Consider the following 27,500-nt stretch of genomic DNA (forward strand, 5'->3'; position numbering starts at 1 on the left):
CATTTCATATCATATGTTTAATTATTCTGAAAATGTGTTGCTAGTATCTCAGTGTTTACATGGATCTGTTCGCCTTTCACCCTGTTTATGTCTTTTAGTAACTTTCCAGGGTTAGAATAATAAAATAAAAATGTTTGCTTGAAGTCTTGTGAGTTTTTTTTGGGGGGGGCTTTTTATTGTTTAATGAAGGATATTTAAACCTGTAAAAAATGATTTTCTCTTTTCACTTATTTTTAAAAAAGTCATAGTGTAGAATGTCGAAAAAAGTCTTTAAAAAGTGGTAGTATAGTATATCGAAAAAAGTAAAAAAAAAAAAGTCATAGTATAGTATGTCGAAAAAAGTAAAACAAAAAGTCATAGTTTAGTATGTCCAAAAAAGTCCAAAAAAGTCATAGTATAGTATGACCAAAAATGTAAAAAAAAAAAAAGTCATAGTATAGTATGTTGAAAAATGTTTTTAAAAGCTCATAGTATAGACAGGTGCCTTTCTTGTTGAGATCAACCCTACCACACCACCAACATGAATACCCTAAGAACTGTTCTCTTGGATTATTTGACTTATATTACATTACTTGACTTTTTTAGACTTGTCGAAAAAAGTCTAAAAAAGTCATAGTGTAGTATGTCAAAAAAAGTCAAAAAAAGTCATAGTATAGTATGTCGAAAAAAGTCTAAAAAAGTCATAGTATAGAGAGGTGTTAATCTTGTCGAGGACAAAGCTGCCACACCAGTAAACATGAATACTCTGAGAACTGTTGAAAATAAAAAGCCCTCAAGAAAGAAGTGGTATTTGAACCTTTGACCTCAGATTAAGAAGGATCAGCAATGCCAGCAGCTCATCTCGGTGAGCTGTTCCTGAAGCGCTAACTTCACTTCGCTTGTTCTATCATTTGTTATTCACATGAAAAAAGTCCTAGTATAGTATGTCGAAAAAAGTCGAAAAAAGTCATAGTATAGTATGTTGAAAAAAGTAGAAAAAAAGTCATAGCATAGTATGTCGAAAAAAGTAGAAAAAAAGTCATAGTATAGTATGTCGAGAAAAGTAGAAAAAAAGGTCATAGTATAGTATGTCAAAAAATGTAAAAAAAAAAAGTCATAGTATAGTATGTCGAAATTTTTTTTAAAAGCTCATAGTATAGACAGGTGCCTTTCTTGTTGAGATCAACCCTACCACACCACCAACATGAATACCCTGAGAACTGTTCTCTTTGATTATTTGACTTATATTATATTATTTGACTTTTTAGACTTGTCGAAAAAGTCTAAAAAATCATAGTGTAGTATGTCAAAAAAAGTCAAAAAAAAAATCATAGTATAGTATGTCGAAAAAGTCTAAAAAGTCATAGTATAGAGAGGTGTTAATCTTGTCGAGGACAAAGCTGCCACACCAGTAAACATGAATACTCTGAGAACTGTTGAAAATAAAAAGCCCTCAAGAAAGAAGTGGAATTTGAACCTTCAACCTCAGATTAAGAAGGATCAGCAAAGCCAGCAGCTCATCTCAGTGAGCTGTTCCTGAAGCTCTAACTTCACTTTGCTTGTTCTATCATTTGTTATTCACATGAAAAAAGTCCTAGTATAGTATGTCGAAAAAAGTCAAAAAAAGTCATAGTATAGTATGTCAAAAAAAGTCGAAAAAAAGTCATAGTATAGTATGTCGAAAAAGTCGAAAAAAAGTCCTAGTATAGTATGTCGAAAAAAGTAGAAAAAAAGTCATAGTATAGTATGTCAAAAAAATTAGAAAAAAAGTCATAGTATAGTATGTCGAAAAAAGTCGAAAAAAAAGTTATAGTATAGTATGTCGAAATTTTTTTTAAAAGCTCATAGTATAGACAGGTGCCTTTCTTGTTGAGATCAACCCTACCACACCACCAACATGAATACCCTGAGAACTGTTCTCTTGGATTATTTGACTTATATTATATTACTTGACTTTTTTAGACTTGTCGAAAAAGTCTAAAAAAAATCATAGTGTAGTATGTCAAAAAAAGTCAAAAAAAGTCATAGTATAGTATGTCGAAAAAAGTCGAAAAAAGTCATAGTATAGAGAGGTGTTAATCTTGTCGAGGACAAAGCTGCCACACCAGTAAACATGAATACACTGAGAACTGTTGAAAATAAAAAGCCCTCAAGAAAGAAGTGGGATTTGAACCTTCAACCTCAGATTAAGAAGGAACAGCAAAGCCAGCAGCTCATCTCGGTGAGCTGTTCCTGAAGCTCTAACTTCACTTCGCTTGTTCTATCATTTGTTTTTCACATCAAAAAAGTCCTAGTATAGTATGTCGAAAAAGTCTAAAAAAGTCATAGTATAGAGAGGTGTTAATCTTGTCGAGGACAAAGCTGCCACACCAGTAAACATGAATACACTGAGAACTGTTGAAAATAAAAAGCCCTCAAGAAAGAAGTGGGATTTGAACCTTCAACCTCAGATTAAGAAGGATCAGCAAAGCCAGCAGCTCATCTCGGTGAGCTGTTCCTGAAGCTCTAACTTCACTTCGCTTGTTCTATCATTTGTTTTTCACATCAAAAAAGTCCTAGTATAGTATGTCGAAAAAAGTCAAAAAAAGTCCTAGTATAGTATGTCGAAAAAAGTAGAAAAAAAGTCATAGTATAGTATGTCAAAAAAGTAGAAAAAAAAAAGTAGTATAGTATGTCGAAAAAGTCTAAAAAAGTCATAGTATAGTATGTCAAAAAAAGTCGAAAAAAAAAAAGTCATAGTATAGTATGTCGAAAAAAAAAGTCGAAAAAAAAAAAGTATAGTATAGTATGTCGAAAAAAGTCGAAAAAAAAAAGTCATAGTATAGTATGTCAAAAAAAGTCGAAAAAAAAGTCATAGTATAGTATGTCGAAAAAAGTCGAAAAAAAGTCATAGTATAGTATGTCGAAAAAAGTAGAAAAAAAATCATAGTATAGTATGTCGAGAAAAGTAGAAAAAAAGGTCATAGTATAGTATGTCAAAAAATGTAAAAAAAAAAAGTCATAGTATAGTATGTCGAAATTTTTTTTAAAAGCTCATAGTATAGACAGGTGCCTTTCTTGTTGAGATCAACCCTACCACACCACCAACATGAATACCCTGAGAACTGTTCTCTTGGATTATTTGACTTATATTATATTACTTGACTTTTTAGACTTGTCGAAAAAGTCTAAAAAATCATAGTGTAGTATGTCAAAAAAGTCAAAAAAAGTCATAGTATAGTATGTCGAAAAAAGTCGAAAAAAAGTCATAGTATAGAGAGGTGTTAATCTTGTCGAGGACAAAGCTGCCACACCAGTAAACATGAATACACTGAGAACTGTTGAAAATAAAAAGCCCTCAAGAAAGAAGTGGGATTTGAACCTTCAACCTCAGATTAAGAAGGATCAGCAAAGCCAGCAGCTCATCTCGGTGAGCTGTTCCTGAAGCTCTAACTTCACTTCGCTTGTTCTATCATTTGTTTTTCACATCAAAAAAGTCCTAGTATAGTATGTCGAAAAAAGTCAAAAAAAGTCCTAGTATAGTATGTCGAAAAAAGTAGAAAAAAAGTCATAGTATAGTATGTCAAAAAAAGTAGAAAAAAAAGTCATAGTATAGTATGTCGAAAAAGTCTAAAAAAAGTCATAGTATAGTATGTCAAAAAAAGTCGAAAAAAAGTCATAGTATAGTATGTCGAAAAAGTCGAAAAAAAAAAAAGTTATAGTATAGTATGTCGAAAAAGTCGAAAAAAAAGTCATAGTATAGTATGTCAAAAAAAAGTCGAAAAAAAAAGTCATAGTATAGTATGTCGAAAAAGTCGAAAAAAAGTCATAGTATAGTATGTCAAAAAAAGACGAAAAAAAAATCATAGTATAGTATGTCGAGAAAAGTAGAAAAAAGGTCATAGTATAGTATGTCAAAAAATGTAAAAAAAAAAAGTCATAGTATAGTATGTCGAAATTTTTTTTAAAAGCTCATAGTATAGACAGGTGCCTTTCTTGTTGAGATCAACCCTACCACACCACCAACATGAATACCCTGAGAACTGTTCTCTTGGATTATTTGACTTATATTATATTACTTGACTTTTTTAGACTTGTCGAAAAAAGTCTAAAAAAATCATAGTGTAGTATGTCAAAAAAAGTCAAAAAAAGTCATAGTATAGTATGTCGAAAAAAGTCGAAAAAAGTCATAGTATAGAGAGGTGTTAATCTTGTCGAGGACAAAGCTGCCACACCAGTAAACATGAATACACTGAGAACTGTTGAAAATAAAAAGCCCTCAAGAAAGAAGTGGGATTTGAACCTTCAACCTCAGATTAAGAAGGATCAGCAAAGCCAGCAGCTCATCTCGGTGAGCTGTTCCTGAAGCTCTAACTTCACTTCGCTTGTTCTATCATTTGTTTTTCACATCAAAAAAGTCCTAGTATAGTATGTCGAAAAAAGTCAAAAAAAAGTCATAGTATAGTATGTCGAAAAAAGTAGAAAAAAAGTCATAGTATAGTATGTCAAAAAAAGTAGAAAAAAAAGTCATAGTATAGTATGTCGAAAAAGTCTAAAAAAAGTCATAGTATAGTATGTCAAAAAAAGTAGAAAAAAAGTCATAGTATAGTATGTCGAAAAAAGTCGAAAAAAAAGTTATAGTATAGTATGTCGAAAAAAGTCGAAAAAAAGTCATAGTATAGTATGTCAAAAAAAGTCGAAAAAAAAGTCATAGTATAGTATGTCGAAAAAGTCGAAAAAAAGTCATAGTATAGTATGTCGAAAAAAGTCAAAAAAAGTCATAGTATAGTATGTCGAAAAAAGTAGAAAAAAAGTCATAGTATAGTATGTCAAAAAAAGTAGAAAAAAAAGTCATAGTATAGTATGTTGAAAAAGTCTAAAAAAAGTCATAGTATAGTATGTCAAAAAAAGTAGAAAAAAAGTCATAGTATAGTATGTCGAAAAAAGTCGAAAAAAAAGTTATAGTATAGTATGTCGAAAAAAGTCGAAAAAAAGTCATAGTATAGTATGTCAAAAAAAAATTCGAAAAAAAAAAAATCATAGTATAGTATGTCGAGAAAAGTAGAAAAAAAGGTCATAGTATAGTATGTCAAAAAATGTAAAAAAAAAAAGTCATAGTATAGTATGTCGAAATTTTTTTTAAAAGCTCATAGTATAGACAGGTGCCTTTCTTGTTGAGATCAACCCTACCACACCACCAACATGAATACCCTGAGAACTGTTCTCTTGGATTATTTGACTTATATTATATTACTTGACTTTTTTAGACTTGTCGAAAAAGTCTAAAAAATCATAGTGTAGTATGTCAAAAAAAAGTCAAAAAAAAAATCATAGTATAGTATGTCGAAAAAAGTCTAAAAAAGTCATAGTATAGAGAGGTGTTAATCTTGTCGAGGACAAAGCTGCCACACCAGTAAACATGAATACACTGAGAACTGTTGAAAATAAAAAGCCCTCAAGAAATAAGTGGGATTTGAACCTTCAACCTCAGATTAAGAAGGATCAGCAAAGCCAGCAGCTCATCTCAGTGAGCTGTTCCTGAAGCTCTAACTTCACTTCGCTTGTTCTATCATTTGTTTTTCACATCAAAAAAGTCCTAGTATAGTATGTCGAAAAAAGTCATAGTATAGTATGTCGAAAAAAGTAGAAAAAAAGTCATAGTATAGTATGTCAAAAAAAGTAGAAAAAAAAGTCATAGTATAGTATGTCAAAAAAAGTAGAAAAAAAGTCATAGTATAGTATGTCGAAAAAAGTAGAAAAAAAAGTCATAGTATAGTATGTCGAAAAATGTAAAAAAAAAAGTCATAGTATAGTATGTTGAAAATGTTTTTTAAAAGCTCATAGTATAGACAGGTGCCTTTCTTGTTGAGATCAACCCTACCACACCACCAACATGAATACCCTGAGAACTGTTCTCTTGGATTATTTGACTTATATTATATTACTTGACTTTTTTAGACTTGTCGAAAAAAGTCGAAAAAAGTCATAGTGTAGTATGTCAAAAAAAGTCAAAAAACGTCATAGTGTAGTATGTCAAAAAAAGTCAAAAAAAGTTATAGTATATTATGTCGAAAAAAGTAGAAAAATAAGTCATAGTATAGTATGTCAAAAAAAGTAGAAAAAAAGTCATAGTATAGTATGTCGAAAAAAGTCGAAAAAAAGTCATAGTATAGTATGTCGAAAAAAGTCGAAAAAAAGTCATAGTATGGTATGTCGAAAAAAGTCAAAAAAAGTCATAGTATAGTATGTCGAAAAAAGTAGAAAAAAGTCATAGTATAGTATGTCGAAAAAGTAGAAAAAAAGTCATAGTATAGTATGTCGAAAAAGTCAAAAAAAAAAAGTCATAGTATAGTATGTTGAAAAATGTTTTTCAAAGCTCATAGTATAGACGGGTGCCTTTCTTGTTGAGATCAACCCTACCACACCACCAACATGAATACCCTGAGAACTGTTCTCTTGGGTTATTTGACTTATATTATATTACTTGACTTTTTTAGACTTGTCGAAAAAAGTCTAAAAAAAAAAGTCATAGTATAGTATGTCGAAAAAAAGTAGAAAAAAAAAGTTATAGTATAGTATGTCGAAAAAAAAAAGAAAAAAAAAGTCATAGTATAGTATGTCAAAAAGTCTAAAAAAAAAAATCATAGTATAGTATGTCGAAAAAGTCGAAAAAAAGTCATAGTATAGTATGTCGAAAAAAGTAGAAAAAAAATCATAGTATAGTATGTCGAGAAAAGTAGAAAAAAAGTCATAGTATAGTATGTCAAAAAAAGTAGAAAAAAAGTCATAGTATAGTATGTCAAAAAAAGTAGAAAAAAAGTCATAGTATAGTATGTCAAAAAAAAGTAAAAAAAAGTCATAGTATAGTATGTCGAAAAATGTAAAAAAAAAAGTCATAGTATAGTATGTTGAAAATTTTTTTAAAAGCTCATAGTATAGACAGGTGCCTTTCTTGTTGAGATCAACCCTACCACACCACCAACATGAATACCCTGAGAACTGTTCTCTTGGATTATTTGACTTATATTATATTACTTGACTTTTTTAGACTTGTCGAAAAAAGTCAAAAAAAGTCATAGTGTAGTATGTCAAAAAAAGTCAAAAAAAGTCATAGTGTAGTATGTCAAAAAAAGTCAAAAAAAGTTATAGTATATTATGTCGAAAAAAGTAGAAAAATAAGTCATAGTATAGTATGTCAAAAAAAGTAGAAAAAAAGTCATAGTATAGTATGTTGAAAAAAGTCGAAAAAAAGTCATAGTATAGTATGTCGAAAAAAGTCGAAAAAAAGTCATAGTATGGTATGTCGAAAAAAGTCAAAAAAAGTCATTGTATAGTATGTCGAAAAAAGTAGAAAAAAGGTCATAGTATAGTATGTCGAAAAAAGTAGAAAAAAAGTCATAGTATAGTATGTCGAAAAAAGTCAAAAAAAAGTCATAGTATAGTATGTTGAAAAATGTTTTTCAAAGCTCATAGTATAGACGGGTGCCTTTCTTGTTGAGATCAACCCTACCACACCACCAACATGAATACCCTGAGAACTGTTCTCTTGGGTTATTTGACTTATATTATATTACTTGACTTTTTTAGACTTGTCGAAAAAGTCTAAAAAAAGTCATAGTATAGTATGTCGAAAAAAGTAGAAAAAAAAGTTATAGTATAGTATGTCGAAAAAAGTCGAAAAAAAGTCATAGTATAGTATGTCAAAAAAAGTCTAAAAAAAAGTCATATTATAGTATGTCGAAAAAGTCGAAAAAAAGTCATAGTATAGTATGTCGAAAAAAGTAGAAAAAAAATCATAGTATAGTATGTCGAGAAAAGTAGAAAAAAAGGTCATAGTATAGTATGTCGAAAAATGTAAAAAAAAAGGTCATAGTATAGTATGTTGAAAAATGTTTTTAAAAGCTCATAGTATAGACAGGTGCCTTTCTTGTTGAGATCAACCCTACCACACCACCAACATGAATACCCTGAGAACTGTTCTCTTGGATTATTTGACTTATATTATATTACTTGACTTTTTTAGACTTGTCGAAAAAAGTCAAAAAAAGTCATAGTGTAGTATGTCAAAAAAAGTCAAAAAAAAGTCATAGCGTAGTATGTCAAAAAAAGTCAAAAAAGTCATAGTATAGTATGTCGAAAAAAGTAGAAAAAAGTCATAGTATAGTATGTCGAAAAAAGTAGAAAAAAGTCGTAGTATAGTATGTCGAAAAAGTCTAAAAAAAGTCATAGTATAGTATGTCGAAAAAGTCTAAAAAAAGTCATAGTATAGTATGTCAAAAAAAGTAGAAAAAAAGTCATAGTATAGTATGTTGAAAAAAGTCGAAAAAAAAGTCATAGCATAGTATGTCGAAAAAAGTGAGATCAACCCTACCACACCACCAACATGAATACCCTGAGAACTGTTCTCTTGGATTATTTGACTTATATTATATTACTTGACTTTTTTAGACTTGTCAAAAAAAGTCTAAAAAAGTCATAGTGTAGTATGTCAAAAAAAGTCAAAAAAAGTCATAGTATAGAGAGGTGTTAATCTTGTCGAGGACAAAGCTGCCACACCAGTAAACATGAATACTCTGAGAACTGTTGAAAATAAAAAGCCCTCAAGAAAGAAGTGGTATTTGAACATTCAACCTCAGATTAAGAAGGATCAGCAGAGCCAGCAGCTCATCTCGGTGAGCTGTTCCTGAAGCTCTAACTTGACTTCGCTTGTTCTATCATTTGTTATTCACATCAAAAAAGTCCTAGTATGGTATGTAGGAAAAAGTAGAGAGTAAATTACTGTACAATTTGTCAAAAACATAACATAAACAGTGTTTGACTTTCAGTGTTTTTGCACTCAGCCTTCTTCTTGAAGCCAATTATTTGCAGAAGGAACATTAAACACAAATACATGACTGTATAACGTGTCGGGATGTTAACTGGAAGTTAAAGTACTAAAGTGTGTGTTTCTGCTTCAACATCTGCCACGTCCCTGTATGACATCAGAACATAAGACACGTTCATGACAGGATGGAGTCTCCCCAAAAAACCAGACCAGGGACAACCCAAACCACAGACGCACACACACACACAAACACACACACACACACACACACACACTCACACACTCTCCGCCCATTCATTTTTCTAAATAAATGTAGTTTTGTTCATGGATCCTCACAATAGCACGCACACACACACACAAAAACCTCACTCCATTACCTCATCAATGCAAATCCACTTCTGCTCACGAAAGGCCACAAACACACACACACACACATAACACACACACAAACACACACACACACACACACACACACACACACACACACACACACACACACACACACACACACACACACACACACACACACACACATGGTGGTTTAGGTGCTGTTTGTTGGATTTCCTGGATTCTCTTGGTAGCCACAACACGTTACAGCGATCTTTAAAAGCAGCCAGAAGTGGAAGGCACATTTTGATTGAATGATGTTGGCACTGTGCTGCGGCTGTGAGTCATTAATGGAGCTTTTCTGTGGAAAACATGCTTCTCGGAGTAGAAGAAAAGGTTTTTTAAAAATATGGACTGAGTTAAGAGCTGGCGAACATTAGATCTTACAGGGTGATGGCACTGAAGAACCATACGGTGCTCTACAGTGGGCTTAAAGTCAAACACAAACATAGACAAGCAATTAGGTCTTAAAGTGCCCATATTATGAAAGAAAATCATAATATGGGCATATGGGTGTTATTTTATGTCTGTTGATAAATCCATCCATGGTGTTCTGAGTGAGATCTGGTTTCTGAATGTGTCCTGCCTTCAGTCTCCTGGTGAGCTGGTCAACATCTGCACGGCTTTCTACGTCACTAGCTGAAACGAGCTGGCTAACCGCAACCGTTAGCATGCTAGCGCTAGCATGCTACCTCGTTCTCAATGGCAAAGCACTGCTACAACACACACTAGTTCACCCTAATCTCTAAAAGAGCTACTTCCATGTGCTCCCTGGTTTAGAAGAAGTCTCCCAGCTGATCCAGAAACAGCCTTTCTTTTACTGTCTATGGAGCTAGCTGACATGATCTACATCTGAGCTACTGAGCATGTGCAAGTGCAATCAAAGATAGTACAGAAGAAGAGATGTCTCACTCTGTAGCTAAAACAGAGAGCTCAACACACAGGGTGAAAAGAGGAGCTGCAGCAATGTGCAGTACTACAAAAATATGGTGTTTTTTGAATATGAAACCATGGAAACCTATTCTGGTACAACCTAATAACAACAATAATGAACCTAAAAATGAGCATAATATGGGCGCTTTAAAATGTTTTTTAGCATAGTTCCTCTATTAGCGGGGCATAACAGTTTTAATAGCCCTCCAAACCCTCCGAGGACATGACATTGTTCCTCTAATACGACCCACATGAGCACTTTTAAAGTCCTCATATCTAAACCAGAGAAGGTTACAGTCGCAGTTTTAGCAAACTAGAATCAAAAACCTTCTATATTATCTCTTATATCTTCTATATTATTAAGGCTAGAAATGCCTTTCTACAGGGCCCAAAATTTAGTGCTACGCCCCTGACTGAAATCATTGCATTTTTACTGGTAACTCTGGCAAGATTTTAGGAAACTGAATCGTGAACTTAATCGTGATTAATCTGTCTATATATGTCTTTATACCCCCCACACACACACACACACACACACACACACACACAAAATGGACACGAATCAGGTTTTAAATGAAAAAATAATTCTTCTTTTTCAGCATCATTGAATGTTACTTCAACAGTTTTCTCACGAACAAGTGCACACACTCGACTCTTTGGTGTTCTGAAGCGAACTAGAATCAAAAACCTTCTATCTTTTCTCCTCGAAAGTGAAATGAAATCACATTTTCACTGGGAACTCTGGGAACACACTGTTACCTCTTTGTCTCTGTGTGAATGCTCCAATAAATCATTCACTGAGGCTCTGTGCAGGTTTAAGTAGCTGTGCATGTGAAAAGACACGTTCAGCATCAATTTGACTTAATTAAACCTGATATCCATACGAGGATATCCTACCCTTTATATATAGTAGCATATCCTACCCTTTATATATAGTAGCCTATCCTACCCTTTATATATAGTAGTCTATCCTACCCTTTATATATAGTAGCCTATCCTACCCGTTATATATAGTAGCCTATCCTACCCTTTATATATAGTAGCATATCCTACCCTTTATATATAGTAGCCTATACTACCCTTTATATATAGTAGTCTATCCTACCCTTTATATATAGTAGCCTATCCTACCCTTTATATATAGTAGCCTACCCTTTATATATAGTAGCCTATCCTACCCTTTATATATAGTAGCCTATCCTACCCTTTATATATAGTAGCCTATCCTACCATTTATATATTGTAGCCTATCCTACCCTTTATATATAGTAGCCTATCCTACCATTTATATATAGTAGCCTATCCTACCCTTTATATATAGTAGCCTATCCTACCATTTATATATAGTAGCCTATCCTACCATTTATATATAGTAGCCTATCCTACCATTTATATATAGTAGCCTATCCTACCCTTTATATATAGTAGCCTATCCTACCATTTATATATTGTAGCCTATCCTACCCTTTATATAGTGTAGCTATCCTACCCTTTATATATTGTAGCCTATCCTACCATTTATATATAGTAGCCTATCCTACCCTTTATATATAGTAGCCTATCCTACCCTTTATATATAGTAGCCTATCCTACCCTTTATATATATAGTAGCCTATCCTACCATTTATATATAGTAGCCTATCCTACCCTTTATATATAGTAGCCTATCCTACCCTTTATATATAGTAGCCTATCCTACCCTTTATATATAGTAGCATATCCTACCCTTTATATATAGTAGTCTATCCTACCATTTATATATAGTAGCCTATCCTACCCTTTATATATAGTAGCCTATCCTACCCTTTATATATAGTAGCCTATCCTACCCTTTATATATAGTAGCCTATCCTACCATTTATATATTGTAGCCTATCCTACCCTTTATATAGTGTAGCTATCCTACCCTTTATATATTGTAGCCTATCCTACCATTTATATATAGTAGCCTATCCTACCCTTTATATATAGTAGCCTATCCTACCCTTTATATATAGTAGCCTATCCTACCATTTATATATAGTAGCATATCCTACCCTTTATATATAGTAGCCTATCCTACCCTTTATATATAGTAGCCTATCCTACCATTTATATATAGTAGCCTATCCTACCCTTTATATATAGTAGCCTATCCTACCATTTATATATAGTAGCCTATCCTACCCTTTATATATAGTAGCCTATCCTACCCTTTATATATAGTAGCCTATCCTACCATTTATATATAGTAGCCTATCCTACCCTTTATATATAGTAGCCTATCCTACCATTTATATATAGTAGCCTATCCTACCCTTTATATATAGTAGCCTATCCTACCATTTATATATAGTAGCCTATCCTACCCTTTATATATAGTAGCCTATCCTACCCTTTATATAGTGTAGCCTATCCTACCCTTTATATATAGTAGCCTATCCTACCCTTTATATAGTGTAGCCTATCCTACCCTTTATATATAGTAGCCTATCCTACCATTTATATATAGTAGCCTATCCTACCCTTTATATAGTGTAGCCTATCCTACCCTTTATATATAGTAGCCTATCCTACCATTTATATATAGTAGCCTATCCTACCCTTTATATATATAGTAGCCTATCCTACCCTTTATATATTGTAGCCTATCCTACCATTTATATATTGTAGCCTATCCTACCCTTTATATATAGTAGCCTATCCTACCCTTTATATATAGTAGCCTATCCTACCCTTTATATATAGTAGCCTATCCTACCATTTATATATAGTATCCTATCCTACCCTTTATATATAGTAGCCTATCCTACCATTTATATATAGTAGCCTATCCTACCCTTTATATATAGTAGCCTATCCTACCATTTATATATAGTAGCCTATCCTACCATTTATATATAGTAGCCTATCCTACCCTTTATATATAGTAGCCTATCCTACCATTTATATATAGTAGCCTATCCTACCCTTTATATATAGTAGCCTATCCTACCCTTTATATATAGTAGCCTATCCTACCATTTATATATAGTAGCCTATCCTACCATTTATATATAGTAGCATATCCTACCATTTATATATAGTAACCTATCCTACCCTTTATATATAGTAGTCTATCCTACCATTTATATATAGTAGTCTATCCTACCCTTTATATATAGTAACCTATCCTACCCTTTATATATAGAAGTCTATCCTACCCTTACCATACCAGTGACCCAGGAGGCTGGGTCACTGGTATACTTTCACTTATAACGCCATGCTTGGTCTATTGCCCTCCTACATCTGTAACTTAATCTCACGGAGGAGTGTTGGCTCTCATTGTTTGCGTTCAAATTATCTTTTGTTGCTAGCTGTTCCACTTGCCCGTACAGAACTGGGAAAAAGGGCTTTTGTTCACTCAGCCCCCCACACATGGAACATGTTGCAAAAAGACTGGAAATTGACTGAATTACTTTCATTGAACGCTTTTAAGTCCAGGTTGAGAACACTTGAGTTGACCCTTTTTAACTGTTTTTCATAATGTGTATGTAATTGTATTGTATGTTTGTAACTCTTTTGCTGCTTCTTGGCCAGGACTCCCTTGAAAAAGAGGTTTTTAATCTCAGTGGGACTTTCCTGGTTAAATAAAGGTAAAATAAAAAAAATAAAAAATAAAACAATGCAGGACTTTCACACAGAGATAAACAGACTTATTTGAGATTTGGAGGTTCCAGGTGAACTTGTGGAAGCCATTGCACATATGTGTAATCTCTGAGGATGTGGGACTCTCACCAGTATGCAAATGATATGCAAATGGCCTGTAAACCACGCCCTCTTTGTCCCTCCCCTCAGGCCCAGAAACACAGACATCAAGAAAAAACTGTAGATTGACATTGAAAAACCTATCATGATGCAAACAAATGTCAAAGTGAAATAAAATAATAGCATTTATATTTCCGTTCAACATTTTTCAGTGCCGATATTTGTTGTTTCAATGCCAATTTTTTTAATTTTTAATACCACAGGTTACTGTCACTGTTCTCAAACAGAAAGCTGAGTTTCTTCTGAACATTTTGATATGAAACACACAGGGATCGGTTACATGCAAATACCTTAAAAAAGATAAATTCAAGGAGATATGTGCAGATGCCCTTCAGACCTCAGAGAGTTTTAACCTTGGCTCTCATCTTTTCACAGCTTTAAAGTTTAACAGGGCGAGAGAAGGGAAGCCGCGAGGCATCAGCTGACCTGTTTTTTGTTGTTGTTGGTAAAAGTAAGTCTTTAATAGCCTGTATTTTTGCGTTGCCGTGAGGAAATGAGTTCCTGCTGTGTCTCGGTGACTGGCTTCGCTCCAGTACAGCCCCCGAGCCTCGTCCCTCTGAAGCTGGAAAAAGCTGCAGCGGCAGTTTTTGCAATCACATTTTCAATATGTGAGTTTAACAAGGCAAGGGTTCCTACGCTGATATGAAAGTCAACGTAACACCACAGCTCTGGGGAGCTTTATGACCTTTACAAATTGTTGCAAGGCACTGGAATAATGAGGGAGTTTTACAGCCACAGATTCCTCAATATAACCTCACAGTATGTTGCGATTATTCTCTCCTTGATTCGTACCAAACTCCTGTACAAGTAGTGAGTGGAGTCTCTATTAAAGGAGGACTTAAAGGGCAAGTACCTGGTTTTTTCAACCCCGTTTGGACCTCGGAGCATTGCTGTTATGATGGAGGATTTGCACCGTAATATTTGTATTCGTAATCTTCTGCATGTGTGTGTGTGTGTGTGTGTGTGTGTGTGTGTGCTGCTGTGCGTCCCTGTGTGTGTAACAAGCATAGTGTGCACGCTGATGTGCACGAGCCTAGGAGCATTTTACTAATGCTCTGTTAAAATAACAATGAAATGCTGCGTTATTGACTTTAGACCAGGTTTTTGTTGGTCAATGGTGTGATCACTTCCCACTGCTTCAAGATAGCAATACTCCCAGAATGCACCTGAACACACCTCCCTGTAAGACCAGCAGGCCCAGAATGCACCTGAACACACCTCCCTGTAAGACCAGCACGCCCAGAATGCACCTGAACGCACCTCCCTGTAAGACCAGCACGCCCAGAATGCACCTGAACACACCTCCCTGTAAGACCAGCACGCCCAGAATGAACCTGAACACACCTCCCTGTAAGACCAGCACGCCCAGAATGCACCTGAACACACCTCCCTGTAAGACCAGCATGCCCAGAATGCACCTGAACACACCTCCCTGTAAGACCAGCAGAGAAACTGACAACTGGGTCGGTCTTAAACTAGTAAAGACACTTGGTAGGGCTTCATGCCGGGTGCAGGATGCTGCTGTTGCACTGCTGCATTTTTGCACATCATTCTGCTCTAGCACACCACATCATATAAACATTTTTGCTGCTTGTGACATTCTTGTGTTTTCTGTCTTGTGATCTTGTGAAATAAACACATAGTTTTCTGATTACCATGTGACAATATGCTGGCTCTATGCACGCTAAAAGTACTTTACTTTACGTAGTTTTTTTAAATGGAGTCTGGTGACTGGACCACAATTTGGTGTTTTTTCAGGTATTCATGGGAAGAACCAAAGGAACATTGTTCTTTGTGTACATCATTTGAACTTTAATGGTGAAGCAGAAAAACAGAAAACAAAACAACATTCGTAAAATAAATTAGATTAGAAAAATGCCACAAGCACATTTTGATTTGTACAACAAAGCAATGCAACATAACTGGAATCTTTTGTTTCCATATATATAGAGTAAAAATAGACTTTTATTTCTTTGTCCACTTTGTTCAGCGTCAGTGTTTTTTTGTCTCTCGATAAAATGAGCAAAATCGGAACAATTACATCGTCTTTTAAATGTGTGTGTGTGTGTGTGTATGTGTCTGTGTGTGTGAGAGTGTATGTATGTGTGTGTGTATATGAGTGTGTGTGTGTATATGTGTGTATGTGTGTGTATGTGTATATATATATGTGTGTGTGTGTGTATGTGTGTATATGTGTGTGTGTGTGTGCGTGTATATATGTGTGTGTGTATTCTTCTTTTTTGCTCCTTTTTTTTATGCACTGACATTTCGTTTTGCGTCCACGTCCACACACACAGCACGGACTATGAGTTTGTCCCAAAAAGTCCAGAAGAAGAAGATGGGGTCCACTCTTTTCCAAAAAAAAAAAAAAAAAATAATAATAATACAATAACCAAAAAGAGGAAATAAAAAATAAAAAAAAGTAACACGTGTGACTTCATCAAGCAAACAGGGACCGATACTCTTAATAAACTTTTGGTGAACAGGTTCGACAATACTCATATAAACACACATGACACAGAAAACACTCAGAAATCTGATTGGACGACTTTTGATTTCTCCCAAGAAAAACAGAGCAAGGCGATGGTGGATTGTCTTTTTTTCAGTTTCATGATGAGATCAAATGAAAGAGTAAAGCATTGTGGGAAATGGAGTTGTTAATGTGAAGTGTGTGAGAGAGAGAGAGAGAGAGAGAGAGAGAGAGAGAGAGAGAGAGAGAGAGAGAGAGAGAGGAAAAGGAAAGGGAATTAAAAAACATCACAACTCAAACAATTCTTTTAGAAAATAACCAAAAATATAAAATAACTGAATCTGAAACAAGAACTCTAAAGCATAAATATATGAAATAAAACGCTCTTCATGAAGCAGAAGTTCAACTTTAAAGACGCTGGATACTTTTTTTACAGACTTTTTGAATACTGACTTGTGAATTTCCAACCGGTTCTCACTCTGAACTCCTAAAATACAGACGTTTTGGACAGTGGCTGTCAGTGTCTGAGCAGGATTTGGTTTGGGGGACTCTCCACATTGTAACATGTTGCACTTGGCACTAAACCAACTTGTGTATTATTAAGTAGATATTAGTTTAAGCACTCGTAATGTACAAATAGGTAAGGTAAAGGTACTTTATTGTCACATACACATACATGTAGCGAAACTCATTCTCTGCATTTAACCCCTCCCTCAAGGGAGCAGTGGGCAGCCAATCACAGCGCCCGGGGACCAACTCCAGATCTGAGCCAGTGCCTTGATCAAGGGCACTGACTGGGCAATACGCATTTAAAAAGACTAATGTGAGACCACGAGTCCTTACCAACACCAAAAAAAATAGATCACATCACTCCAGTTCTGAAGTCCTTACACTGGCTTCCTGTGCATCAAAGAATAGATTTCAAAACACTCATGCTAGTTTATAAATCACTAAACGGTTTAGTACCAATTTACCTTTGGAATCTGCTGCTACAATATGAGCCGTTGAGATCTTTGAGATCATCAGGGACGGGTCTGCTCGCCATACCCAGAGTCGGATCAAAAAAAGGGGGAAGCTGCGTTCAGCTTCTATGGTCCGTACATCTGGAACAAACTACCGCTAAACTGCAGGTCGGCACCTAATCTCAGCTCTTTTAAATCAAGGCTGAAGACCTTTCTTTTTAACACTGCCTTTTCTTAATTAATTTTTGTATTTAAATTACATTTTTTATTCATTCATTTTTTATAACTGTTTTTTTTAATCTGTTACCAATTTGTATGATATTTTTAACTGTGTCTTTATGTCTTGTGTAGAGCACTTTAAATCGTATTGCTGCTGAATTGTGCTATACAAATAAAATTGCCTTGCCTTGCCTTACCTATTAGCAGCAAACTATCTGCCGTTTACTGTTTTAGTGTTGGGAAAAGTCTTATTTTTACTCTTGTGGTGGGAATGTCTTGTCTTATCTATTGTGTGTTTTTCTTCTTCACCGTGGGATGGTGAGAAACGAACTTTCGATTCGTCTGCATGTCTAGTAGATGTGAAGAAACTGACAAATAAAGCTGACTTGAATTGACTTGAATAGTCCCGACCAAGCGCATTTAGTTAAAGCGCGTTATCAATAACAACAACAAAGGCAGCTGACCAAGCGTCTGTATTTTGCGAGATGGGAGTGAGAATGTGTTGGAACTTCAGTGATTTCTCTGTCTTTTTTTTTTTTTCACCACACAAAATTAACACGAATCAGGTTGTAAATTAACATTATTTTCTTCTTTTTCAGCATCATTGAATGTTACTTCAACAGTTTTCTCAAAAACAAGTGCACACACTCGACTCTTTGGTGTTCTAAAGCAAACTAGAATCCAAAACCTATTATCTTTTCTCCTCGAAAGTGAACTGAAATGGGAACTCTGGGAACACACTGTTACCTCTTTGTCTCTGTGTGAATGCTCCAATAAATCCAGATTAACTTGTTGTTTCATTCACTGAGGCTCTGTGCAAGTATTTGTGCATGTGAAAAGACACGTTCAACTTCAGTTTGACTTGATTAAACCTGATATCCATACGAGGATATCTGCTGTTCGTTCCTCCCACCCCACCCACTTGAGAGTTTTTCCGTCATATCTAAACCAGAGAAGGTTTTTTTACACACATCGTTAACATTTAAGTAAGTTTGGTTAGGGTTTAGACCCCAAAACTACTGAGTTAAGTTGACAAAAACATGGTTGTTTGGGTTCAAATCAGACGTGACTTCTCCTCCTGAAGGTTACCACATGACGCAGAACGTGACTGAGCTTCGATTGTTCCCTAAAGTTACAAAAACTCTCGGTTTCCTTTTCTTTTCAAACGGGACATGAACCACGGTCTCCTGGGTGAAAATCCTGTGTGTGTGTGTGTGTGTGCGTCACATCCATAACAGATCAAAAACTTCCAAAACATGCATGAAAGTTATTCGCTAACAGAGCCTCTGTGAAGAAAGCCGTTTAAAGCTGTGATACTACTTCATAAAGTTTGTAGTGCATCATGTTGAAAACCATCAACAACCTGCAAACTCGTTGCTAATGCTAGCACGCTGTAAACATCCACCAGAGACGAAGATATACATCTGGTTTTAAGGGGTTTGTTCTTGTGCTTTACGTCTGTTTTTTTTGCTGGAAGTTAGCGCAGCTAGCCGTCCACTAGCTGTCGCTGAATATTTAGTGACTATACACGGCCATTCGTAGGAGTGAGTTTTGTCTCTTAGCTTGAAAAGTATATCCAAAGAAAATGAGCCATGTTTCTTATTCTAAGTGCTTTTTTACTCGCCCCAGCGGAGTAGCTAAAGTAACTAGTAACTAAAGCTGGAACAGATGAATGTAGCGGAGTAACTAAAGTAACTAGTAACTAAAGCTGGAACAGATGAATGTAGCGGAGTAACTAAAGTAACTAGTAACTAAAGCTGGAACAGACGAATGTAGCGGAGTAACTAAAGTAACTAGTAACTAAAGCTGGAACACACGAATGTAGCGGAGTAACTAAAGTAACTAGTAACTAAAGCTGGAACAGACGAATGTAGCGGAGTAACTAAAGTAACTAGTAACTAAAGCTGGAACACACGAATGTAGCGGAGTAACTAAAGTAACTAGTAACTAAAGCTGGAACAGACGAATGTAGCGGAGTAACTAAAGTAACTAGTAACTAAAGCTGGAACAGATGAATGTAGCGGAGTAACTAAAGTAACTAGTAACTAAAGCTGGAACAGATAAATGTAGTGGAGTAAAAAGTACAATATTTCTCTCTGAAAAGTAGCGGAGTAGAAGTAGAAAGTGGCACAAAAAGAAAAGACTCAAGTAAAGTACAAGTACCTCAACATTTGGTACTTAAGTACAAGTACTGGAGTACATAGTACTTAGTTACATTACACCACTGCTCAATATGGGTATTTTGGAGCCAATACGGGAGTTTTAGGGCAGTTTTATGGATTTCAAACAGACATTTCAAGGCAGGAAGATTAGAAATTGATGCTGGAAATACATTTTTGACACAACTAAGTGACCCAGTAACACATATCAGGAAATAACACGGAGAGTGGCGATACCGGACTGTAGTAGAGACTTAGTTTTGAGTGTTTGACACGTGAACTGTCCTCGCCGGTCTGAGTGTCTCTTCAGCTAAACTGAGCACCGAGTGGCTCCGCTATAGTGCAAACAATGACAAAGTTTTTAACGTTTCTTTAAAAAAAAACAATAATAACACAAATGCAGCCAGACAAAAAAAATATTATCAACAACAATCAACAATAATATTATTAATATTCTTACTTATTGACAATAATAATAATAATTATAATAATTATAATAATAATAATTATAGCATAAAGAAGTGTTTGGTTCCAGCAGCCGGCCAACTTGTTTCTTTCAAGTATCTCTCGACACACACACACACACACACACACACACACACACACACACACACACACACACACACACACACACACACACACACACACACACACACACACACACACACAACACACACACACACACACACACACACACACACACACACAGACAAACAAACACACACACAGAGACACACAGACACAGAGACACACACACATACATAGACACATAGAGACACACAGAGACACACACACACACAAACACACAGACGAAAGCATGCACGCAAGTAGGCGCACACACACACACACACACACACACACACACACAGATTTAGACTTCCAAATATCAACACAAAAGAATATTTTCTTCTTGTACATTTTGAAATAAAAATAAAAAGTAAAATACGTGAAGTAATACATTAAGTAATAAGTGAAGTAATACGTGAAACAAGTTGCATAGTTTTGAGATATTTTTTTTGTTAGTAGTTTTTCAGGCTCCTCGTCTCGCCGAGAGGCGCTCGAGCGTCTCGACGCATAAATAAGCCTCGCTCCCTCCTTTTGTAACAAAAATATATTAGATATTCTTCTCTTTTTTTACTATCTTTTCATCTTTTCATCTTTTCTTTTCCCCGCGTGGGCCGTCGAGACTCTCTGGGAGTTCTGCTGGAGGACTGAGGAGAGGAGAGGTGATAGTCCCAGAGAGACGGAGAGAGGGATGGAGAGAGAGATGAGGAACCGAAAACGCTGAAGATTAAACTACAGATAAAAGTCACCTGTTGCTGTCTCTCTCTCTCTCCTTCTCTCCTTCTCTCCTTCTCTCTCTCTCTCCCTCTCCTCCTCTCTCTCTCTCTCTCTTCCATCTCTCTCTCTCTCTCTCTGGATTCTGCTGACGGAGAGATGGAGCTGAAGAACCAAAAAACGCTGAAGATAGAGTGTGTCTGTCTGTCTGTCTGTCTGTCTGTCTCTCTCTCTCTCTCTCTCTCTCTCTCTCTCTCTCTCTCTCTCTCTCTCTCTCGGATTCTGCTAGAAAACTCAATTCCTGCAGAACATGCGTGTGAATTGTGGCCCGGGGGTTAGCTCAGTTGGTAGAGCAGGCGCACATGTGTATACATACATACATACATACATATATATATATATATATATATATATATATATATATATATATATATATATATATATATATATATATATATATGTATAGAGAGAGGGTTCAGTCCTCAACGCAGCGGCCGCAGGTTCAACTCTGACCTGCGGCCAATTGCTGCATGTCATTCCCCTCTCTCTCTTTCTCTCTTTCCCCCCTTTCATGTGGAAATAAAGGCCTAAAAAGCCCCAAAAAATAATCTTTAGAAAATGCGTGTGAATGCTGAATCCTCTCTCTCTCTCTCTCTCTGGTTCTCTGGTTCCCCTCCAGTCGTGTTCTCTCTCCGGACCGATACCAGGTTCAGGGTGTCTGTGTTGTTGTTGTTGTTGTTGTTGTTGTTGTGTTTCTACGAGCAGCCGCACTCCTCCACGATCATGTTCTGGATGTCCTTCTTGATGATCTTCTGCTCCTCGTTGTAGTACAGCATGGACATGGCCCGTAGCCGCGTGGGCACGCAGCACGACCTCAGGCTCTGGAACGGGCTGTAGCCGCGCATCCGGTAGTGGCTGATGACGGTGGAGTGGAAGGACAGCGTGGAGCCCGTGATGCTCGCCACGTGGGACGGGCACTCGCCCTCGCAGTAGTTGGCGTGGTACCCCGGCGGCGCGATGATCCAGTCGTTCCAGCCGATGTCCTTGAAGTTGACGTAGAACTGGCGCTTGCAGCAGACTCGAACCTTCCCGTCGCACTCCAGGCCGCGCTTCCTCCGGCGCCGAGCCTCGCCGCTGTCCTCGGGGCGCACCACGGCCATGAGGAACGGCCGGTGGGACTGGTCCCGCTGGCTGGAGCCGCCGGAGACCAGGACCAGCGTGGCCCCGGCATCGGCACAGAGCGGGCAGGACGCCCGCAGGCTCAGCGTGGAGCTGTCGGAGCTCTGCAAGGCAAGGCATCTTTATTTATAGTTCAATCTTTGGTATCATGCTACAACATTAGCCAACTAGCATCAGCTGAGTAACCAGTAACCAGAGCTAAAGTCTGCTGTTGGACTGCAAGCTAAGTTGTAGTAAGCACAAAGGCTCCTTGCTAGTTGGCTGGTTGCTTAGTTAGCATCAGTGTTAAGGCAAGGCAGCTTTATTCTATACTGTTATCTTTGGTATCATGCTACAACATTAGCCAACTTGCATCAACGCTAGCATACTTGAAGCCTTATAGCATGCATGAATCTTAGTTAGTTAGCTAGAAATCACTGTTGCTAAATGGATTATCTGAGCTAAAGTGCTCCTCGTAGACCACCATGAATCAAGATCAAGTAGCTGAGTAACCGGTAACCAGAGCTAAAGTCTGCTGTTGGACTACAAGCTAAGTTGAAGTAAGCATATAGGCTCCTGCTAGCTAGCTGTTAGCTTAATTAGCATCACTGGTAAGGCAAGGCAGCTTTATTATATACAGTTAAATCTTTGTCTGTGAACTGGTCTGATTTAGATTGAACTGGTCTGATTTAGACTGAACTGGTCTGATTTAGTCTGTGAACTGGTCTGATTTAGACTGTGAACTGGTCTGATTTAGACTGAACTGGTCTGATTTAGTCTGTGAACTGGTCTGATTTAGACTGTGAACTGGTCTGATTTAGACTGTGAACTGGTCTGATTTAGACTGTGAACTGGTCTGATTTAGACTGAACTAGGTCTGATTTAGACTGAACTGGGTCTGATTTAGACTTTGAACTGGTCTGATTTAGACGGTGAACTGGTCTGATTTAGACTGAACTGGTCTGATTTAGACTGTGAACTGGTCTGATTTAGACTGAACTGGTCTGATTTAGACTGAACTAGGTCTGATTTAGACTGAACTGGGTCTGATTTAGACTTTGAACTGGTCTGATTTAGACGGTGAACTGGTCTGATTTAGACTGAACTGGTCTGATTTAGACTGTGAACTGGTCTGATTTAGACTGAACTGGTCTGATTTAGACTGAACTGGTCTGATTTAGTCTGTGAACTGGTCTGATTTAGACTGAACTAGGTCTGATTTAGACTGTGAACTGGTCTGATTTAGTCTGTGAACTAGGTCTGATTTAGACTGAACTAGGTCTGATTTAGACTGTGAAGTAGGTCTGATTTAGACTGAACTGGTCTGATTTAGACTGTGAACTGGGTCTGATTTAGACCGTGAACTAGGTCTTATTTAGTCTGTGAACTGGTCTAATTTAGACTGTGAACTAGGTCTGATTTAGTCTGTGAACTAGGTCTGATTTAGTCTGTGAACTAGGTCTGATTTAGACTGAACTAGGTCTGATTTAGACTGTGAACTAGGTCTGATTTAGACTGAACTAGGTTTGATTTAGACTGAACTAGGTTTGATTTAGACTGTGAACTAGGTCTGATTTAGACTGAACTAGGTCTGATTTAGACTGAACTAGGTTTGATTTAGACTGAACTAGGTCTGATTTAGACTGTGAACTGGGTCTGATTTAGTCTGTGAACTACAGTCTAAATCAGACCAGGTGTGGTCCTTGTATGGATGATCTATTGTCACACCTGTAGCAGCGCCTGGACCGCCGCGGAGACGGGGAAGGTGTGCCAGCCGCTGCGGCGCGTGTCCACGGTCTTCTCCGACAGCGGGACGTCCCGCGGCGAGGACTGGCGCCCGCTGGGCAGCCGGCCCCCCCCGCCACCCCCCCGCTGCTGCTGGAAGAGGCTGATGGTGACTTTGGCTCGGCTGCGATTGGTCTTGGCGAGGCGAAGGAAGAGCCAGACGTTGGCCTGCTCCACCAGAGACAGGTCGCCTCCTTCTTTAGAGAGCACGAAGTGGACCGAGCCGGGAGAGTCCCCTGAGACAGACACAAAGACACGTATAGGGTCAGGATGAGACAGACACAAAGACACGTATAGGGTCGGGATGAGACAGACACAAAGACACGTATATGGTCGGGATGAGACAGACACAAAGACACGTATAGGGTCGGGATGAGACAGACACAAAGACACGTATAGGGTCGGGATGAGACAGACACAAAGACACGTATAGGGTCAGGATGAGACAGACACAAAGACACGTTTAGGGTCGGGAGGAGACAGACACAAAGACACATATAGGGTCAGGATGAGACAGACACAAAGACACGTTTAGGGTCGGGATGAGACAAAAAAAAGACACGTTTAGGGTCGGGATGAGACAGACACAAAGACACGTATAGGGTAGGGATGAGACAGACACAAAGACACGTATAGGGTCGGGATGAGACAGACACAAAGACACATATAGGGTCGGGATGAGACAGACACAAAGACATGTATATGGTCGGGATGAGACAGACACAAAGACACGTTTAGGGTCGGGAGGAGACAGACACAAAGACACGTATATGGTTGGGATGAGACAGACACAAAGACACATATAGGGTCAGGATGAGACAGACACAAAGACACGTATAGGGTCGGGATGAGACAAAAAAAAAGACACGTTTAGGGTCGGGATGAGACAGACACAAAGACACGTATGGGGTAGGGATGAGACAGACACAAAGACACGTATAGGGTCGGGATGAGACAGACACAAAGACACATATAGGGTCGGGATGAGACAGACACAAAGACACGTATATGGTCGGGATGAGACAGACACAAAGACACGTATAGGGTCGGGATGAGACAGACACAAAGACACGTATAGGGTCACAGACACAAAGACACGTATAGGGTCAGGATGAGACAGACACAAAGACACGTATAGGGTCGGGATGAGACAGACACAAAGACACGTATAGGGTCAGGATGAGACAGACACAAAGACACGTATAGGGTCACAGACACAAAGACACGTATAGGGTCAGGATGAGACAGACACAAAGACACGTATAGGGTCACAGACACAAAGACACGTATAGGGTCAGGATGAGACAGACACAAAGACACGTATAGGGTCAGGATGAGACAGACACAAAGACACGTATAGGGTCAGGATGAGACAGACACAAAGACATGTATAGGGTCGGGATGAGACAGACACAAAGACACGTATAGGGTCGGGATGAGACAGACACAAAGACACGTATAGGGTCGGGATGAGACAGACACAAAGACACGTATAGGGTCAGGATGAGACAGACACAAAGACACGTATAGGGTCGGGATGAGACAGACACAAAGACACGTATAGGGTCGGGATGAGACAGACACAAAGACACGTATAGGGTCGGGATGAGACAGACACAAAGACACGTATATGGTCGGGATGAGACAGACACAAAGACACGTATAGGGTCGGGATGAGACAGACACAAAGACACGTATAGGGTCGGGAGGAGACAGACACAAAGACACGTATATGGTCGGGATGAGACAGACACAAAGACACGTATAGGGTCGGGATGAGACAGACACAAAGACACGTATAGGGTCGAGATGAGACAGACACAAAGACACGTATAGGGTCAGGATGAGACAGACACAAAGACACGATAGGGTCGGGATGAGACAGACACAAAGACACGACAGACACAAAGACACGTAGGGGTCACAGACACAAAGACACGATAGGGTCAGGATGAGACAGACACAAAGACACGTATAGGGTCAGGATGAGACAGACACAAAGACACGTCAGGATGAGACAGACAGACACGATAGGGTCAGGATGAGACAGACACAAAGACACGTATATGGTCGGGATGAGACAGACACAAAGACACGTATAGGGTCAGGATGAGACAGACACAAAGACACGTATAGGGTCAGGATGAGACAGACACAAAGACACGTATAGGGTCAGGATGAGACAGACACAAAGACACGATAGGGTCGGGATGAGACAGACACAAAGACACGATAGGGTAGGGATGAGACAGACACAAAGACACGTATAGGGTCGGGATGAGACAGACACAAAGACACATATAGGGTCAGGATGAGACAGACACAAAGACACGTATATGGGTCGGGATGAGACAGACACAAACACGACAGGGTCAGGATGAGACAGACACAAAGACACGTTTAGGGTCGGGATGAGACAGACACAAAGACACATATAGGGTCAGGATGAGACAGACACAAAGACACGTTTAGGGTCGGGATGAGACAGACACAAAGACACGTATAGGGTCGGGATGAGACAGACACAAAGACACGTATAGGGTCGGGATGAGACAGACACAAAGACACGACGGGATGAGACAGACACAAAGACACGTATAGGGTCGGGATGAGACAGACACAAAGACACGTATAGGGTCAGGATGAGACAGACACAAAGACACATATAGGGTCAGGATGAGACAGACACAAAGACACATATAGGGTCAGGATGAGACAGACACAAAGACACGTATAGGGTCAGGACAACCACAGCATCATGATGTCATACTACAGCACCCACAATCTGTTAACAGTGTTAACACTGGTCTCACACTGTCTTCTTGGACAATTATGTACAATAATTACTCATCACTTACGTATTTATGTGTGTGTGTGTGTGTGTGTGTGTGTGTGTGTGTGTGTGTGTGTGTGTGTGTGAAACATCCTGGTCTCTGATTCGCTAAAATATATTTCAAGTCATAAATAATGTCATAAATCAGTGCATGTGTGTGTCTGTCTGTGTGTCTGTGTGTGTGTCTCTAGTGTGTGTGTATATATGTGTGTGTGTCTGTCTCTGTGTGTGTGTGTGTGTGTGTGTGTGTGTCTGTGTGTGTGTGTGTGTGTGTGTGTGTGTGTGTGTATATGTATGTATATGTGTGTTTTAGGCTGACAAAAAAGACACACGGTGAGTGTGGTCACATCTGAGCTACAGTCCTCTACACACACACACACTTCACATCATTATGTTAGCATCTCCAACATGACCTCACACACACACACACACACACACACACACACACACACACACTGACTCGGCAGCAGTGGTCGGAGGTTTTGGAGCCAGTTAATGGTTCCAACCGGAGCAGACAGGATTTACGGTGACGCGTCACCAAGACACGGATGAAGAGTAAGTCTTCTGCTCGGTGAAGGAACGTTTGAAAGCTGCGAGTCAGCAGTCTCCTGAGACAGTTTCTGGATTGTGACAAAAACGCTGAAAAAAAAACGACAAAAAGGCACACAGGAAAACCACATACAGTACAAGCCAAACGTTTGGACACACCTTCTCATTCAATGCGTTTCCTTTTTATTTTCATGACTAT

At 37.9% G+C, this 27,500-nt stretch overlaps 3 protein-coding genes across 5 annotated transcripts in view; 2 read left to right on the forward strand and 1 right to left on the reverse strand.

The window, feature by feature from the left end:
• LOC114548895 (NACHT, LRR and PYD domains-containing protein 3-like) overlaps positions 1-27,500 on the forward strand; it is an 802,603-nt gene that overhangs the window by 616,948 nt on the left and 158,155 nt on the right. The window lies entirely within an intron of this gene.
• LOC114548893 (NACHT, LRR and PYD domains-containing protein 12-like) overlaps positions 1-27,500 on the forward strand; it is a 594,283-nt gene that overhangs the window by 368,837 nt on the left and 197,946 nt on the right. The window lies entirely within an intron of this gene.
• The window catches only part of inhbaa (inhibin subunit beta Aa), a 22,524-nt gene continuing 16,632 nt past the window's right edge, over positions 21,609-27,500 (reverse strand). Inside the window, exons 4-5 of the mRNA XM_028568929.1 lie at positions 23,863-24,155; positions 21,609-22,259 (exon numbers count right to left, since the gene is read on the reverse strand). Of these exons, the coding sequence (XP_028424730.1) occupies positions 21,732-22,259; positions 23,863-24,155 (821 nt within the window). The 3' untranslated portion in view covers positions 21,609-21,731. The remainder of the gene's footprint in view (positions 22,260-23,862; positions 24,156-27,500) is intronic.

This window comes from Perca flavescens, chromosome 22 (genome assembly GCF_004354835.1).
Source record: "Perca flavescens isolate YP-PL-M2 chromosome 22, PFLA_1.0, whole genome shotgun sequence".
NCBI classification, from domain to species: domain Eukaryota; kingdom Metazoa; phylum Chordata; class Actinopteri; order Perciformes; family Percidae; genus Perca; species Perca flavescens.